This window comes from Anopheles arabiensis, chromosome 2 (genome assembly GCF_016920715.1).
Source record: "Anopheles arabiensis isolate DONGOLA chromosome 2, AaraD3, whole genome shotgun sequence".
Lineage (NCBI taxonomy): Eukaryota > Metazoa > Arthropoda > Insecta > Diptera > Culicidae > Anopheles > Anopheles arabiensis.
Window position 1 is genome coordinate 1410848 of NC_053517.1, and position 17732 is coordinate 1428579.

Sequence of the window (17732 nt, forward strand, 5' to 3'; positions counted from 1 at the left end):
ATCTTCTCAATATGCATAGGAATAATGTAAAATTGTCCAGATGGCCCGATGCTTTGTAGCGAGATTTATTCCAACCGTCTGGCGCCTATGGTCGACCACCAAACAGAAGGAAGCGTAAAACCAGCCCGTCCCAGAGGAAGGCGCCGATTTGCTTCCTGCACCGCTCGTGGAGTGGAGGCAATTTCGCAAAACTTTTAAATTATATAGAAAATAACCGCACCAGATGTCGACAGTCATCTTAAAATATGAAACGATGAACTGGACGTGAGAGCAACAAAAAAAAACTGGGAAGAAAACACTCACACACTCCCAGCAGCAAAGGTACGCAAATGCCACAAGGGATGAGCGGAGAGGCATTCGGAGGCAAAGATGCATAGTTTCCGTTCATTGCTGGCCTTTTTCACGGAATTCCCAGCGAGGGTTTTCTCTTTGTTTTGACATTTTCCACCTTTCAGAGATGTCTTCCCCGCCCGTGTCCGTGATTGTCCTCGCGAGCGAGCACAGGCGGACTGATTTGTGGCTCGTCCAGCTGCCGTGCGCCACTTGGGCTGTGGGAAGTTTTTAACGCTTGGTGACGGTGTCCTCGGCATAACCTTCGCGTCACACCAGCCAACCAGCACCACGCTGCAGTGTTGCATGACGTGCAATGGTGCAAACTGCCTCGGAACTTTGTTCCGGCACCCCGGTGTTCCGGTTCGTAATTTTCACGAATTCTTTTCATCGCTTCTTTTCGGCACCTTTCGCACAACAGCTTGCACCGTGCCGCGCCGTTCCGATACTGCTGATGAGAGTTTGGTTGGGACCACGCTTCCTGGTAGCGTTCATCCCGTTTCGACAGCTGGTTTTGAGCCTGCGGACCAAGTTCGTCTTATAATCCGGAATATATTGGAATCCGTAATTCGGCAAGAATGGTAGGCGAAAAGTTGGTGACGATGGAAACCATTTCCAGCTGACCTACACGTCCCCACCAGTAAGGCCAGCAAATTGAAAGAAGGCGGCGAAAGGGAAGCGAGTTGAAGAATGGACTGTTCTTTACCCTTCCAACAGCAGATGGTTGGATTGCAGTAAAGGCGAAAATGATGGGGAAAAAACTCCTTTTGTCAATGAATCTCAAAGCAACAAACTGAGCTGATGCAAAAGTTGACGCACTCAGACAAAGGCGATGTGGTTTCTGTCCACCGAGCAGCTCTTTACTAAATCCAGCAGATGCTGGGGCTTTATGGGATTTAAACTAATGAAACTATTACGATTATTTTTATTATTATGATCCGGTCCAGAAAGATGCTAGTTGACTGGCGGACTGGCACACCGGTGCAAATCGAGTGCCCTGGTGCGAGCTGACGTCAAATTTCTCGCCTTCATCTTGAGACGCTTATCTTTCATCAGCCGTGCCAGACGCGGGGCTAGAGATTGTCCCGGGACACAGATGGCCGCCAACCGTGTCCAGGGGGAGGGAGGGGGGGGACGTTATGCCTTTGCTTCTCTGGATTAGGGCCAACCCTTCATGCAAGAAGAGATATTCCAGTTGGAATATGTTTTTTTGTTTGCTCTTCTGCCTCAGTCGTAATTGTTTTTGTGTTTCCATACTCGAGTAATTCCAGCAGTGCTTGCCCCTGATTGGTCTGATGCTTTTCCTTTTTTTTTCTACACTCTGCGCTTTTCGCTCTATCTCAGTAGTTTGGCAGCGTGTATCATTCCAACCACATCCTAATCCTTTCGTGGGGAAGGAAAACAGGTCATTTGAATGCTATTAGGCAGATGACTGTCCTCCGCAGACCGCCGGGGCCAGGCACGAGCGAGCAGAGTTGATATTACCGGCTAAGTAATTCATTCCACACCGGATAGGGCCAGGAAAAACGCACGATAAAGATTAGATCGAGCCGCTTTGTCTGATAATGAGGGCGGTTAAAATTAGTTTCACTTGATTGAATTTGAATGGACGCTGGCAGGCTGGCTCTTGCGTCAGAATCAGGCCCTATCAGCACCAACAGATCATGAAACAGATGCACTCAAGGGGAACTATTTTGGGGCAGGACGATCGTGACCGGCTAACCGGTCAACTTTATGGATCAAACAGCAAACGAGTATCTTGCATCGGAGATGGAGGTAAGCTTGCGGCACGGAAAAGGATTATTCAAGACACTCAACACCGGCTACGCAGGCCATTTATCAAAACATCATTTCACTTTAAGCGATATTTTCCTGCCTTCAGTTCGGCCTGATTTTCATTCCTAGAAGTTCTTGTCACCTGAGCTAAGCTGAGGATGCTTTTCGAATGAAAACACGCACATCTGCAGCTTTGATTTTGTAATGATTCGTGGAAAATTGCCCAACCGATGCTTCCTGCGTACTGTGGCTGTCTTCCATACCATTCGGCGTTGTAGACTTTTTGCGTTTAATCTTACTTTGCAACTTCCAGTAAGAAATAGGGCGGCGTGTGAGGCACGCTTGTTTTTACACGATTGCTTCTCATTTTAAGCCCACGGGCTGGTATTCAATTAATCAAAATGATCAGAATAAATCTTGGCCCGTCTCGGGCCAACGCCTTAAGCTCACAGTATCTCACTTTACCGATGCACACCTTTACCTGGAATTCGGTACGCTTCCATCGAATGGCTCTTCGCCTCGGCTTCAGTGCCCAATCCTCTCACCAGGGTTGATTTCCAGGGAATTTTTCCAACACCATCCTTTTCCCAGTGTTGATTGTTGATTTATAATTCCAATTAAGGATTTTGTTAACGGTCCTTCGAGATGCAGTCGGTTTAGGTAGAAACGGAACTCCTGCCCGAAACGCAAAAACGGATCCGTTTGCCTTGCGTTTGGTTCGAGAAGCGGTGATACAATTTGAACCATGGTCGATGGTAAATTAAAACAGTTTATATAATTAATTAATTTTACGACAGATTATCCGGGCGAGTGTTCGTCTCGATACGAACCGGCAACGGTCGGTTGCGATGTTCGGCACGTTCTAGGAAAATCAATCCTGCGTTGGGATGAATCACAGGTACATGCACTTCTCCCGCCCGGTACACATTTCCAGCGAAAGATGTGAAGGTAAGGCGAACGAGTTTGCTTTTGCGCCATAAACAAAGACGCAGGCAGTGAGCCGAAAAGTGTCGGCTGTAATCTTGCCGGCAAGCTTTCGAGAAGTTGTTAGTTAATCGGGAAACGCCCATTGCCAACGGGGTGCTAGACCATCGCCAGCGGGACGACTCATCCAAGTGCTCGGTAAAATTCCTTTTCACGCCCAACCACTAAATCGCTTTACAAACTCGGTGTACCGAAGGACGTTCGAGCCCGGGTGGTGCTGCCTTGGCAACACCCAGAAGCATCTTAAGTCAAGCGAAAATTAATTTAGTTTTTATAAGCCGGCCGGTTCGAACGACCACTCCCTGGATCGTTTACAGGCAATGGCAGTAATGAATCATACGCTCATACCTCTCGCAGACCACCCTTGGGAAGCCCCGACAAACCGTAGCTCCTTAGATTGCAAACCAATCCTCGAAAGGGTTAGGCAATAATAAAAGCTTTGTACCGTCCCGAAGCACCAATATTTCTCATTTAAACACCCCTTTCATGGACGAACGGCTAACGCAAGTAAAACGCACTGTCCACACCACACACCCACCAGATTCACCCGCAGTAACGCGCTCCATTGTGGTGGCAATTTATCCACATGAATTTTGGTCCAGCGTCGAGATGAAGTACACACACACTCACACACACATGCACTCTCTGTTTCTAGTGACGAATTCATCGCATTCCATCACAACCATGACGAAGGTCACATTGATGAGTTTCAATCAACGCCACCGAAGACAGGGGCTGGCACATGAAAGAGTTTTGCGTAGATGGAGCAAGGGGGAAGGATTACTGTGGTTCGTCTTTGTAATGAACCGCACCAGCCGACGTCCCGTATGGGAAGCATGCCACTTGGTTACCACCGCTTGGGTTTGTCCGGAAGCGAAGCCCCACGGCACAGGCGGATGTGCTTTTACGTAGGAAGGAGCACAGCTTCGTGAGAAAATCGTCCCTCGTCCCATTCGGTGTGGTGTATTCGAAAAGGATTTTCCAACATACCGCACACTACGCAACTGGACCTTATTAGAGCTTTCGGAACTGTCGCGTAACGTTCATCCGAGTGGAAAGCGAATGGTGGGGGGGGCCGTACCGAGGAATCCGTACGTGAAGTAAGAGGAATTGTCAATCAGATCGTGTGTTCAGTCCTGCTCCCGGGAACTGGCCCATCGTCGCCGCAACCTGCTTTCTCTCTCTCTCTCTCGCTATCTCCACAGAGTGCTGATGTGAAATTAAGAACTTGTTGGGTATCACTTACACTTTGAGTCGTTGGAAATGAGTCAATTCTCGGAACGAAATGAAACGATTCATGCCTTTTGTGAAACAAATCCTAGTTACAAACATTACTATAACGAGCTGTTATAAGGGCTGTCCTCAGCAATTTCCACGAATTCGATTAAAGTACTCATATAAAGTGAGACCCTGAACGCTCTCTCGAGTCATCCGGCACGGCGATTCGTACGGCTAGTGTTTTTAATTTAACAAATAACGAAACTTTGTTCATTACTAGGCACCTGTATTTTTCATTGTTCGACCAACTGTAAGGAGCTTTCCTGGAGCACATTTACTCAAGCCTCAGCCCGCAGGGTGATGTGTTGAATGAGGAACTTCCAGGACGCTCGGCTGTGCTGATCAAACGGCAGCTTATTCGGTCAAGCACGTCCCAACGTCACTCGGTCGCTCAACGGGGCCTATCTCTGTCCGTCAACGGCTCATTATCGTATCCAGGTAGGGTTAGTGTGTGCTTACCACAACAAAGCACCCTCACGTTTCCGGGGTTTCCGAGCCTCCCGCCTGCCACAACCGTAGCGAGGACTGTGGGGCAACTAGCAGTGTGGCGAGGATTCTCGTTAGACATGAAACATTACAAGTGATTAAATGAGGGCTTTTGATCTTTCCGAGGGGAAGTCTCGAGGCTAAAGGAGTGACGTGTTACAGCGAATCTGACACTTCACATCTTTGCATGCATGTTTTGCACCAGAGATGGCCTGTTCCCGCAGGGCCGTACGAGGACGAGTGCCGAGACCAAGACCAAGCAGCTCCAGCCTAACATTCATTCGCTTGCAAGCCCCGGGAACGATGTGAGAACCCTTTTTAATTATGAATATTTCATTTCATGTCGAGGCTACACGTGGCGGAAAGGCCACGTGGCGGTAAGCAACGGACCAAAACAAACTGGGAGCGGTTGAGATTTCTGGAAGACACGGTACCACCAGAGCAGGAGCATAGTACCATGCACGCCATGATACTGTTTAAAAACCAACAGAACAGCAGCTCTAAGGATCCTCGAGCCCCGGCGGAAATGTGTAATGACTTACTTAGTGCAAAGCCCTGCCGTTCAACAACACGGGATTTTGATGCTTTTTTCCTCCCATGGCGCCAGTACCTTCCGAAAATTCCCATTTTTTCTTGGGTTCTTTCTTTGCACAGGGCATACCGCAAGCATGCACCCTAGAATGCTTACCTATGCAGAAGCAAACGTTCGTTCGGTTGGATGTTTTCTCAAATTTTCACTCCAGCCGCCATACGATACACCCGGTAAGTCACCCGCAGAAAGCGCATTGATCGTTTTTCCTACATTTTACAGCGCTCCCTGTGTCTGTTGGTCCGCTCCAGAATCAGCTTCCGGTAGGAAAGTTTGCTGCTTCCTGCTGAGAGCTTCAGTCATTTTCCAAGAAGTGTCTATGTGTGTGTTTTTATGCCCTTTTCACTCTATCCCGCCGCGTATATCCATTCGACGCAGACTCAACGCTACCGTAAAATCCCCAGTTGACGTGTTTGACTTTGTTTCAGCGCGACTTAAAGCAAACGTTGGTAAAAGTTCGTCCCCTCGTCGCTTTAGGGAGGTAAAGTGGTAAAAAAAGGTTACAGAAGCGTCGGTCCAAAGTCCTCGTTCAATATTTGTGCACACTCGGGCGAACAAAATCCCTACACTGGCTCTCTTTCGCTCTTTTTCCATCGCACTTTCTCCCTCTCTCACTATGGTTGGGCTAGTTGTTCCGAAACGACAGGCGCTCGCCTGCAGTAATGGGAACATATTGCGCTAGTCTGGAAACTGTTGTTTGCATTTTGTTTCATTTTGTGTCGCGCTTTGCCGGAACGCTCTCATCAAATGCAACCGTATCGTGTAAAACTTGTTTTTGATATGCCCCGCCCTAATGTAATAGGATACAGAACACAAATCGTACTTACTGCAGTGTATATAGAAAACTAAATTATTATTCTATCAAAAGTCCTGTTCATGTGCTTTCTAAACTGCACAGTATTCAATGAATACTGGTTATATTTCCCAGCAACCAGTAATCAATACTAATCATCAAACTCAAAACTAACCACCTCCGTGTAAATCTCTAACAAGTTCCATACGCTTTGTTTCTAATTCATCACTCTGTTACCCGTAACCGCCATTCGGAGCTTTTATTAAAATTGATTAATTTTCCCAACCTACATCCTCTAATTACTGATTGAGTTTCAAGCACACTTCACACGCCTCCAACGCTTCACACGCACAATAAAATCGGTATTATAGCATCTCCTTTCCAGGAACTGCTCATCCCAAAACAAACCAACACCATTAATTGACGCCCAAAAGGCATGAAATAATTATTGAGTTTATTAGTTAAAAATCATACATTGTCCTAGCTGAAACCGAGCTAAAACGCACAAAATATGATAATGATCGGGATCCGCACTGAATGCTCAAATTAGTAGTGTGCTGACAGTGCGTGTGTGTGTATGTGTTTAATGTTGGCCAATTTCAGTGCTCGCAACTAAAAAAACAAAGCTGAATTGGGCATGAAAAGGCCCAATCATTGAGACCTACCCCCCACTCATAAAGCCAACCAAATCAGGCAGGATCTTTGGCGGATTTGTTTAGTGCGTTTGCTATTAACCGCTCGATCTGTGCTCGTTCGCGTGTGTACATGTGTGTCGGGCATCCCCATTGGAGGTAAAAACATGTGGCAATATTTGTGCACCACCTTCACTGCCCGTTCCCGTTTGTACTGCAAAGGGCAGTGTGAAGTTTGGTTTCTAAACGCAATTTTCACGCAAAACAATAAGCGCTAACAATTATTGTCATCGGTACGTCATCTCCCCTGCCACACGCGGTAAACGCAACTGCTCCACTGCTCTTGATTTGGCTCATCATTATCATTAACGCAAATTTTGAAAATTCATTCGACGTCGCCCACCGCCCGCGCCCACCCAACCCAAGTGCACCGGTGCAATTGATACTTGGCACATCCTGCCCCCGGGGCAAGCACGATACGATACCGAGTGCTGGCTTATTGGCTTTAATTGGACGGGGTCGGTGTGGGGCGACGAGCTGTGAGCAGCGCATTCCTTCCACCGACTGCGTTCGCGTGTGCAGTTGATTAGCGTTTCGCTGCGGGAGGCTGGGCGGCCGGCCGTCAGCCCGAATCTCTGGCAAAAACATGAAAGAGATTGGCTTCGATGGCAAATTTGTTCCTCCCAAACCCAAATTTGTCCGCACTACCCAAACCCGGTAACAGCGTTTGATTGCGATCACTCATTAGTGAGTCCGGTGGGTTTCGTGTTTGAAATTAGCTTCCCGCCATTCTGCGTTAATGACATTTCCCATTTGTGTGCTCGGGTGTCGCAGGGGATGGATTTTTATGGCAATTGTGATTATTTGACTTTGTGCGGCCAAGTCCCACGTCACACAAGTTCGTGAGCCGATGTTTCGGCATCGTCCCCGACAGGCCTAACGGTGCTGTAACCGAAATGTGTAAATATTTGCATGGTTACAGTGTAGCAAACATGCGCACGATTTAAATTACCTTTACGAATGGCAAATTGATGCAAATTAAAATATCCTCGCGCAGGAAAGTCGCTGTACAACATGCTTTGTCCATGTGTGTGATATTTCTGCCAGTCCTGAGTGATAGCTTTTTGCACCTTACCTAACGGGATCGGATTGATCCGGAGCTGCTCGCAGTGCTCCATCGGATCGTTTGATGCTACGCCCATAAACTCCCTTTCCTTGCCCCAGACGCCAGCACCAGCAGGCAGAAAGTGGCAGGAAATGGATTTAAACAATAAAACCGGCGACTTACTACCCGAAAGACCTTCCTTGCTGATAAGAAGCAGCCATCGCAGACACTGCCGGAAGCCGGGGGTCCATTAAATAAATCATTGAATAATAAAATTATACACACGCCATAAATATGCTTCGCTTGTATGTTTATTCTCGTTATTTATAGTGAGCTGCTGCGGTGACGTTTTCGGGGCGGCGTTTTTCGGGCCGCCCTTCACCGCCCCCAGCGAATGGCCCTATCCGGGTTTTATGGCCACCGCCAGTGGGGGGGGGGTTTGATGGGAGAAATCCGCACGAGAAAGCGCTCCCAATTTGACTGACTTGTGTTTCGTTGACAGATTTTACTGCTGCACAGTAGCCGCCCGGAAGCGCGGAAGAGTTATGGAATGAAATAAATCGCTCAAGGAAGTAATATCAACCAGAGACGGAAAGAAGGATGCTTTCGTTCGTTGTGTTGGTTGGAGTTTTGACAAATTCTCACAGCCATCATCAGCTTCCAATTATGCATCAGTGTAATGAAGGAACAGGCACACACAAGCACGTAAAAAAAAGAATATTCAGCAGCAGTCACATTATTGATCAAAAACTTTCCATTTCGAATGAAAAATGGAACCGTCCCTTTTACGAATGAAGCTTTTATAAATAAAGTTGGATTTGCTTTGTTGCACTCAGCATAAAGGGAGCTGGAGAGGGGGAGAGGAAGGTTTCTTTGGCCCATGCTACAGCTTCATCCATCAAGCTTCATAAATGAAAAATTATGTCTTTGTGTGAACTTACGCCAGCGGACGGTTGTCCCAACAGTGAAACATAACTCAAAAAATGCGCGACGTAAATGGAGCGTCCAGGACGGGGACGGGGACGAAAGCACTAAACAACAAAGGCGAACCGAACATCGGTCGGGAAGGGACGCGCACAAACACAAAGCAAGTATCGAACAATTTCCAGAACACGGGCCAGAGGTATAGCATGACGATGATAATTAATCGTAGAATTCAAATTAATTCAGCTGGAAGCGGAGATCCTGCAAACGAAGCGAGTAAGACAATCAGCACCGCGCGAAGGACGCAATGTGCAACCGAAGAGAAAGTAAACTGTTTGTTTCGCGGAAGAAACACCATGTCCGAAACAGTAGAAAAGGGATTGTGTCCCTTTGTTGTTGAAGTTTGCTTTTTTTCGCAGCAGCAGCAGCAGCATCAAGATCGCCGCTGATAGCGAGATGGTTGTCTATTTTTGTAAAGACCCAAGAAACCCAAACCTCGCCTCGCCATTCGTTACAATCAAAGGAGAAAGAAAATGGCACAAATCAGACCGGAACGAACAACAACGAGTCTGCGTTTTTCTTTTTGCACGACCGAAAACAAAACCCGAACACTTTCTTCTGCTCGTGTTAATTACTCCGCATTTGCTCGCGCAGTTTTGTGGAGCGTGTGCTTCTGGCGTAACATAATGCGCAAAAATCCATGCCACCATTAAGTTTTGCGCGCCCGGCAATGACACAAAAGCTCAACATATTTTGATTGTTTTACATCATGTCGCACACACAAATAATGATAACTGGGTTACATCAACTTGATTGGCAGCCGTCTCTCTTTGCCAAAACCAAAGTCCAAAGTGTGTCGGTGCGTACGATTGCGCCGTGTAGGTGTGTGTGTTTTTAATGAGTCCTAATTTGTGTACTGCACATGGCGCGAATTAAAAACGCTCTCACTCTCTCTCTCTCTCTCTCTCTCCCTCTCCCTTTGTCTTTGTGAACTTTGTGCACACTGTTTCCAGCTGTAATAAAATCACCTCAATTAATGTCTCCCCACCACCACTGAAATGAAAAATAAAGGTTGATGCGCAAAGTATTGCGTTAATTGACATCCATTCGTGTTAATGAGCGTGTCCCATGCTAGTTTCTGCGCATCAAACGGAGGGAGCGGCAGTATAACATAACGCGCCTCATGTGACGTTCGTTTGTGCTGTAATTTACACACCGACAGAAAATGGTAATTGTGTGTAGCGCGCCCAGCACGGGAGCATGTAACATTGTATGAAAAACGCCGCCATGTAAATTAAATATAGCCATGACTGTTGCGAAAACGGTCCCGGGGCCACTTCTCAAGTTCAGCCGAGGTTCGTAAATCCAAAACGACATACCCTTTTGTGGGGCGGGATGGGATGGAAAAGTTTCCGTCCCGCCAGTGCCGAAGAAACATGCGCCGAAATTGTAACGAGATAATGCTCTTCTAACAACAACTTTTTCTCCCGCGAGAAATACCCAAACCGCAGCCAGCCCAATCCTTGCCCTCCCGACACAACCGCCGGAATCTGCGCCGTGTGGTGAGGGCAGCCACGCCACAATCACACATTTACCCGTCCAAAAGGGGCCCCAAAAACGCCTGGCCAGGGGTGTGGGGGTTGTGGGTCAGGGGTTTTGCAAAGTTTTACCTCAAATCTTCCTGCCGCACGTGGCCCCTTGGTCCCGAATCCGACCGCCCCGCACCGACGTTACGACGTCATCTGGTGAAATTTTATACCGTCCCTCCGGAAAAAAGGGACCTGGTGTTTGTCTTTGTCGCTTTCCCAGAAGGTAAGCCACTTCACCTTTTCGTTTTATCGTGATTATGTCGGCCCCGCTTTGCAACAATTATTCACACGCACAGTCCTGGGAAATGGTTTTATTTATATTCGTACTTCGTCACACGAGCCAGTCGAGGAAACGCCCGATATTCCCGGCGACGACGACAACTTGCTTTCGGGCGTGGAACTTTTCCCTCCAACCTTCATCAATTGAAAGCACACCCATCCAGGCGTGCTACGGCAAGGGTGTGGAGGATGTAAAAAAACACGCTTTCCTCGACAAGGTGCGGGGTCTTGTCACTCAAGAAACATCGCTTGGCAAACGCTCATTTTCAGCGCACGAATGGCGGAATGGCGCAAAGAATAAACAGACGAGGCGAATAATAATATTTACTGGCTGCATTGGCGTCGCCACCCCTGGAGCAAGAGCTGGCGCTGGCCAAGCAACAATGTTGTGTTCGAGCAAAGTGTTTCGCTAAACGAACCAATATGGACGAGCGGCAAATGACGAGCGGCAAACGATTCGCACCCCGACTCCAGCCCCTGCGCCGCTGCTCAGCAAACATCGCGAAGGACGCGCTGCCTGTCGATCGATCGAGCGTCTACAAGAAAACACATCGTTCGAGTATAGATGGATCATGAAATCAGCGATTCGTTGTCGTTCCCGGGTACCGGGTACAGCGGCAGCGTTCCGGCTTCATTCCGGCAAGGACGCTTGTAATCAGACGCGCGTTTGTGTGTGTGTTTTCGTGTATTTTTCCTCTCCCCGGCTGCATTTGCATAATGATTATTTTACACTTCGATCGTGACAAGGTTCTGGTGGCGGCCCACCCAACACAGGCCATCAGGCGACCGAGGACTTTGTAACCGAAAGGGAGCTGGGGGAGATTGTACAGCAAAGCAAATAAATGAAAATATAAAAGAAATGGAAATAGCATGGCATGTTTCTCAATAAAGAAACACACACCGAGAAAGTAATTTTGTCCCGGCAAGCGTCCCGGCCGCAGAAACACGGTTGTTGTGACATTTCCACAGGTTGTTGTTTTCCACAGTTTTCCCGTGCCCGCGTACCAACAGCGGGGCAAACAGTCAGCGAAGGGATGGCTGGCTTCTTCGATTCCGATTGCGAATCGGGAACAAATTCAACAAGCCATAAAGAAACCCATTATCCAACTGTTTCACCACGTTCCAGTTGCGCGATCTGCGCTTCAATAATTGCTCGTCGTCGCAACGGGTGGAACGGGTGCCAGCTCGTTTATTTTTTAATGGAGCCGCGACCACCGTCTGGAAGGGACCGTAATGCGAACGGGGTTTTGTTTAAATTGTGCTCTCGATGCGCATGAAATGTCATGCCGGTGGCGTGAAGTTATTGAACAATTCGATTAAGTGCCTGCACGTGTGCACTCCACACAACGTCCGTTGAGGTGAGTTTGGGCAAAATGGGCGAACAAAAAAACGCTAAATGCTTTCCTTTCGTACAGGTGTAAGGACACTTAATGTTACCAGCAGCCGGCTTCGAAGGCCAACCGTGAGTGCCCTTCAAACAGACAATTGCCCAAGATCGTGAAGCCACCGGCTAAACAATCGATCCATGGTGACTTGCCCGAAAAAACGCGTCACTTTGCGGGACATAAATTCACACTCCTATTTGAAGAGTGCCCAGTCCGAAGTCCCGCCCCCAAATGTCCATTGCCCAGCGTGGGTGGGTTGGTGTGCCTATGTCGATGTGTCAAATGGTGGCGAATTAATCTGACATCTGAGTCCGCCGGACGAATTGTTCCGTGGGCCCGTGGTTCCGAAAACGTTTGGACGAAAAACATGAAATGTCACCATCGGACCGGCCAGATAGACGGTGAGCTTCAGGCGTTCGGCGTCCAACAACGGGATGTGTGTGTGTGTGTGTGTGTGTGTGTGTGTGTGTGTGTGGTCGTATGTGACGGAAAAGTGGAAAATCGTGCCTGGTTTACCTAATGTCACCGAAAGCCGGCGTTGAAAGAAACCTCAACGTCCAGCGGATAGAAGACCAGAGAGCAGAAAAAAAACGAAATGTCTCTCATCTCGTTTGTCCATAGGCCGAAATGAACGAAAGTAGAGGAAGAACCAGGGAATCTTTCCATTCGATTTCTTCCCCTTTCGCTACATGACAAGACCGTTCGGAGAGTTTGGAAACGTTCCCGTGCGAATTCCTCTGTTTGGGATTGGGAAAGGAGAGCTTGTGTCGGGGAGGGGGCCAACAGGGGGCAGCGGAAGACCCAAAGGACCGATGTGATTCTAAATGCGCTCCGGGCTTTTCCGGTACGATAGGCTCCACCGCCGCTTTGGGGAGAAGGTAGAATGATTTATTTCTTGTGGTCGAAGGTTAGTTCGATGGTTTTAGTCGATAGGCAGCAGTAAGAAGAAGAAAAAAAGCAACCCCACCAGACGCCGTCTTTCTCCTGCGATGGGAAGAATTACGTACGCCGACCGGATAGCGTCCTTTCCATTTCTGAAGAAGGTCATAAAATGGCTGTGGAGAAGGTGACCAACACTTCATCAGATCGGAGGCCTTTTCCGCTCGATACGCAGTCGAGCGCGTTGCTTTTACGAGCTCGCCGTTTGTTTATTGAACTTTCCAACAACTTCGGCTTCGTCAAGTGCGGCTCAGTTGAGCTCGCATGCGCTCACGTACACGAGCACTGCGAGCAATCCACAAGCAGAGCGATGTTAATCAAACCTTGCAATCATATTCATAAAATAGAATCAGCTCGATATTGGACAGTATTAGTCGCCTTCCACAAAAAAGGTCTGATAGCATTACGCCCAGGCCGTATCGTACGCGTGTCTTCTCTTTGCTCGCTTCCTGCAAGTCATGCCAGAAGGTCAGACATCTCGTGGTTGCCGACCGTCTGAATGGGGTGTTGACTGTGCCGCAGATAAACTTATCTACCGAGCGACACCGCCCAGCATTTGTCTCGCTCAACATTGTGTCGACGCGTTAGAGGGAATACCTTCCTTCTACAAGGTATTCTCACCAGGCTTAGAGAGACCATCCATCCACGAGCGCGTTTTCGATAGCTAAGCGGAAGCAGCTGCACACATGTGCGTGCCATGTTTGTGTGTGCGAGTGTTGGTGAAGGTTGACGGCGATCAGCATCAGCGTGGTGTGTTGTTGTGCGTCGGCGCATTGACACGATCATAACAACAACAACAGCTGATAAGTCAACGACACGCGGAATAGTAAACCATGCGGCCGCAAGCCGCGAGCCGTCTTGGATGTCTGCGTGACCGCGCGTACATCGTACGACATCGGGCGAAGATTTATCAGGTGTTTCTCGGCTAGTTTTGTGTTGGCGGCTGCGTATCTGGTGCGCCCGATTGCCCGATTAGTTCTAGCCAGTGCCGTGAGCCGAGCAGTAGCCGCGCACGATGTCAAAGTCACCGGCATCGGCGCCGGACCGCGTCGAGCTGGACGATTTGCTCGAGGAAGTGGGTCACTTCGGACCGTTTCAGCTGTGGCAGTGCACGCTGCTGCTGCTGCCCGTCATCTTTACCGCTTTTTCGAACCTTTGCTACGTCTTTACCGCCGGCGACTTGCACTATCGGTAAGAAATGGGGGCACTTTCAAGGGTCGTCCAGGCAGCATCCGTAACTCCGCCATAAACTTCAATTCTTCACAGCTGCCACGTTCCTGCGTGTGAAAATGCATCCACTACGGCACTGTACACGCCGGACTGGCTACGGGACGCGGTGCCGTTTCACGGGAAGCCAGAGCTGCCCGCGAAATGTGACCGTTATCACGTGATACCGGCAAGTGAGGATTTCGTGTGCGATGCTGCTCGGTTCAATCAAAGTGCCATCGAACGGTGCTCAGAGTTCGTGTACGCCGATCCCACCGAAAGGACTATCGTGAACGACGTGAGGAAATACGCGCAGATACCAATTGACTCTCCATAACTATCAGATGAACTGATACGTGTTTTTTTCCTATTTCATTCCAGTTCAATCTCACGTGCGAAGAGAACCTCTGGAAGGTAACGCTCGTCGGCACCGTGCACAGCATCGGCCAGTTTGTGTCGCTCGCCATGTCGGGCATCATTTCCGATCGATTCGGGCGCCGCTGGACGCTGCTGCTGTGCGTTGGGGTCGGAGCGGTACTCGCGATCATACGCTCCTTTGCCGCCAGCTACGGTGCCTTCATCACGCTCGAGTTTGTCGAGGCAATGTTTGGCTCCACCAGCTACACGACCGCGTTCATCCTCAGCCTCGAGCTCGTCGAGCCGAGGTTGCGTGTCATTGTGAAGAGCGTCATACTGGTCGCGTATGCGCTGGCCGAAGCCGTGCTCGGATTGCTGGCGATGACGTTCCGCGACTGGCGGACGCTTTCGATCGTGCTGTTCGTGCCGGGCGTACTGTCGATTCCGCTGCTTTACACCACGGTCGAAAGCGTCCGATGGCTGCTCACCAAGGATCGGCAATCGGATGTGGTAAACATCCTGCAACGGGTGGCCAAAGCGAACGGCCGTCCTCCACTGCCCAACAGCACGCTGGACGAGTTTTACCTGCAGCAGCGGGCCAAGCTCGACGCCGAGCAGGCGGCTGACGGTGGGAAGCGCAAAAGCTTTCTCCAGCTGGTCGGCGAAACCTGCCAGCACCGGCGATTGCTGCTGCGGATCGCCAACTGTGCCTTCTGCTGGTTCACCAACGCCATGGTGTACTACGGGCTCACACTCAACTCGGTCACGCTGGCCGGGGACAAGTACAGTAATTTTATCTTCATCACGCTGGCCGAGATACCCCCCTCGTTGGCTATCAATTTCATACTGAATCGATTCGGCCGCCGGAAAACGCAATGCGGCTCGCTGCTACTGTCCGGCCTGTTCTGCCTGCTGGCGCTGACAGCTCTCAAAGGTAGGCAGAGGGCGTTGAAATGCTCATCCCGTCCGTCCCATCCCAACAAACACAACCCCAGTCCCCAGTCCCGTGCCGAGTCTATTCGCGCACCACTCATCGAACGGTTTCCGATTTCAGACATCACCTGGCTGAATGTGAGCCTGTTTTTAATGAGCAAAATGGCCATCTCGCTGTCCTTCTCCACGCTCTACATCTACACGGCGGAAATCTTCCCCACCAACCTGCGCCAGAGCTTCATCTCCTTCTGCTCGATGATGGGCCGGTTCGGGTCCATGCTGGCCCCCCAGATGCCGCTGCTTCAGACCCTCTGGGCACCGCTGCCGATGGTGCTGTTCGGCTCGGTGGCCGTCCTGTCGGGCATTTTGATACTGGAGTTTCCCGAAACGACCGGCGTCACGCTGCCCAACACACTCGAGGAGGCTATCGAGCTGCACAGTCGACGCCAGCGGTCTGCCGACGGTGCCGAAAAGGGATCCTATTCTAGTCCGGGATGAGTATGACGTTCCAGTGGAAAGCTTACCCTGAAATACATATCAAATGATTTTCATTAGTTATTTACACCTGAATAGAACTCATTCAAACACAACAGATATTGGTTTGGTTGTTGTGTTCAAATTAAATTGGGAAATGAAATTATTTCAATGAAATACAAGGAAATGAATTTTCTCAGATATCTCACAGACCCAACTATATAAAAAATTTATTCCAAGATTAGTTGGTTTTGCCGTTAAAATCTCATTTCCAGATTGAGATCCTTTCATTTACTGAAGCTTTTTCAGTCGGAAACGTCTATTGGACAAACGTTTTTGTATCCCAAATTCAATTTTTCTTTTTCTGTCCGGCAAACATCGCACAGCGACTAAAAAAAGCTCCCACATCCCTCCAAGCAATTCCATTTTTTATCCAATACAATCACATTTCCTTCTCTGCGGTCACAGGGTATAGTGCTGGGACGCTAAAATTTGCCTTGCTGGTTACCAAACAATCAGCGTGACCCAACTCTACTCAAGCTTTCATTTCAAACCGTCCTGATGTGAGATAGTTTTTATTTGAAGTTGTTTTTTCTTGCCCAATTCCCGTCGGCTCATTGAGCGACTTTCGCATTCTAGCTTTTTTCCCCGTCAGTTTGCTTAGGTTGCGCTTTCATTTCTCCACCTCGATTTGATCGACTTCCGCAGGGGAATTTGGAGTGAAATTCTGGCAAAATTTGGGTCATCACTTCTGGGTCGATCAGTCCCAGATCTCCACTTTGGTTCTTTCATCGTGCACACTCACGGGTATGGGGAGGTGAAAAATGAAATTATTTCCCGAGGGCAACCGGGAGTAGCAAAACTAAAATCAAAACTCGGTTGGCCCACCCCGGGCCGGCAAGCAAATGTTTCGATTCCAGCATTGTTCGATACATCCAGTAGACGGAACACGGAAGCTCTTGGCGAGTAAGGGAAATGAAGAGTATGAGACCTTAAAGTCTCTCAAAATGATTCGAGCAAGTGCTCGAGTGTATCCAGTAGATTGTATTTATGGCAACCACCGCGCCGCAACGAAACGTTGACAGAAGCTGAAAGGCTTTCGAATTGGTTGAAAAGGGCTGGAAGCTCCAAAAGACGGAATCGCTTCCATTGTCACAGAATGGAGTAAAAGGCGGTATGTTTGCTTCTTCCGTTGCTCATGTTGTAGCTTTCCCGGGGGAGTTGTGAAACTGTTGCAAATGGCTTCAAACCGAACAGTGTTTCGAGGCGAGTAAACCAAAATACGTGTACGTCTTGTTTTACCTTCCATTCGCCATTCTTCGTTCTAAACTCCAACTCATCCACCAAACTGTCGATGATGCTCGGCAGCGTGGAAAGGATTTCAGTTTCACTCTTCCCAACTGTTTACCGTACCGTTTGCGCTGCTGTTGCTGCTGGTTTTAGAAAATGCGAAAAATTGACAAAGCCCAGCAGCAAAAGCCTGTGCGAGAGAGCAAAAAAAACCGGCGAAGAAATGGCTTTGAAAGATGGCAGATCTGGCCGTCTTCTCTGGCCGCCTTTATGCGAAGGTTGTCCGGGCCCCGGGAGCTAAACGGAGAGAAAAAACTGATTTATTGCTCGGGGGCTTAAGAGACCATTCGGCTTAACGGTTTAAACTCGATGGCTTTTGAAAC

General features: G+C 48.9%; 2 protein-coding genes across 8 annotated transcripts in view; one reads left to right on the forward strand and one right to left on the reverse strand.

Annotated features, from left to right (window-relative positions):
- The window catches only part of LOC120893765, a 135595-nt gene that overhangs the window by 93933 nt on the left and 23930 nt on the right, over positions 1 to 17732 (reverse strand). The gene's annotated exons all lie outside the window — the stretch shown is intronic.
- LOC120893763 (organic cation transporter protein-like) lies at positions 13874 to 16209 on the forward strand. The gene is made up of 4 exons (XM_040295850.1): positions 13874 to 14280; positions 14356 to 14593; positions 14677 to 15586; positions 15707 to 16209. The coding sequence occupies exons 1-4, from the start codon at positions 14105 to 14107 to the stop codon at positions 16081 to 16083; spliced, it is 1701 nt and encodes a 566-aa protein (XP_040151784.1). The 5' UTR covers positions 13874 to 14104; the 3' UTR covers positions 16084 to 16209.

What these genes read in the sequence shown, in the direction of transcription:
- LOC120893763 (XM_040295850.1), top strand. Translation starts at nt 14,105, where the DNA reads ATGTCAAAGTCACCGGCATCGGCGCCGGACCGCGTCGAGCTGGACGAT. An exon ending in AAAGGACTATCGTGAACGAC is followed by an intron (nt 14,594 to 14,676) that starts GTGAGGAAATAC and finishes ATTTCATTCCAG; the next exon opens with TTCAATCTCACGTGCGAAGA. An exon ending in GGCGCTGACAGCTCTCAAAG is followed by an intron (nt 15,587 to 15,706) that starts GTAGGCAGAGGG and finishes TTCCGATTTCAG; the next exon opens with ACATCACCTGGCTGAATGTG.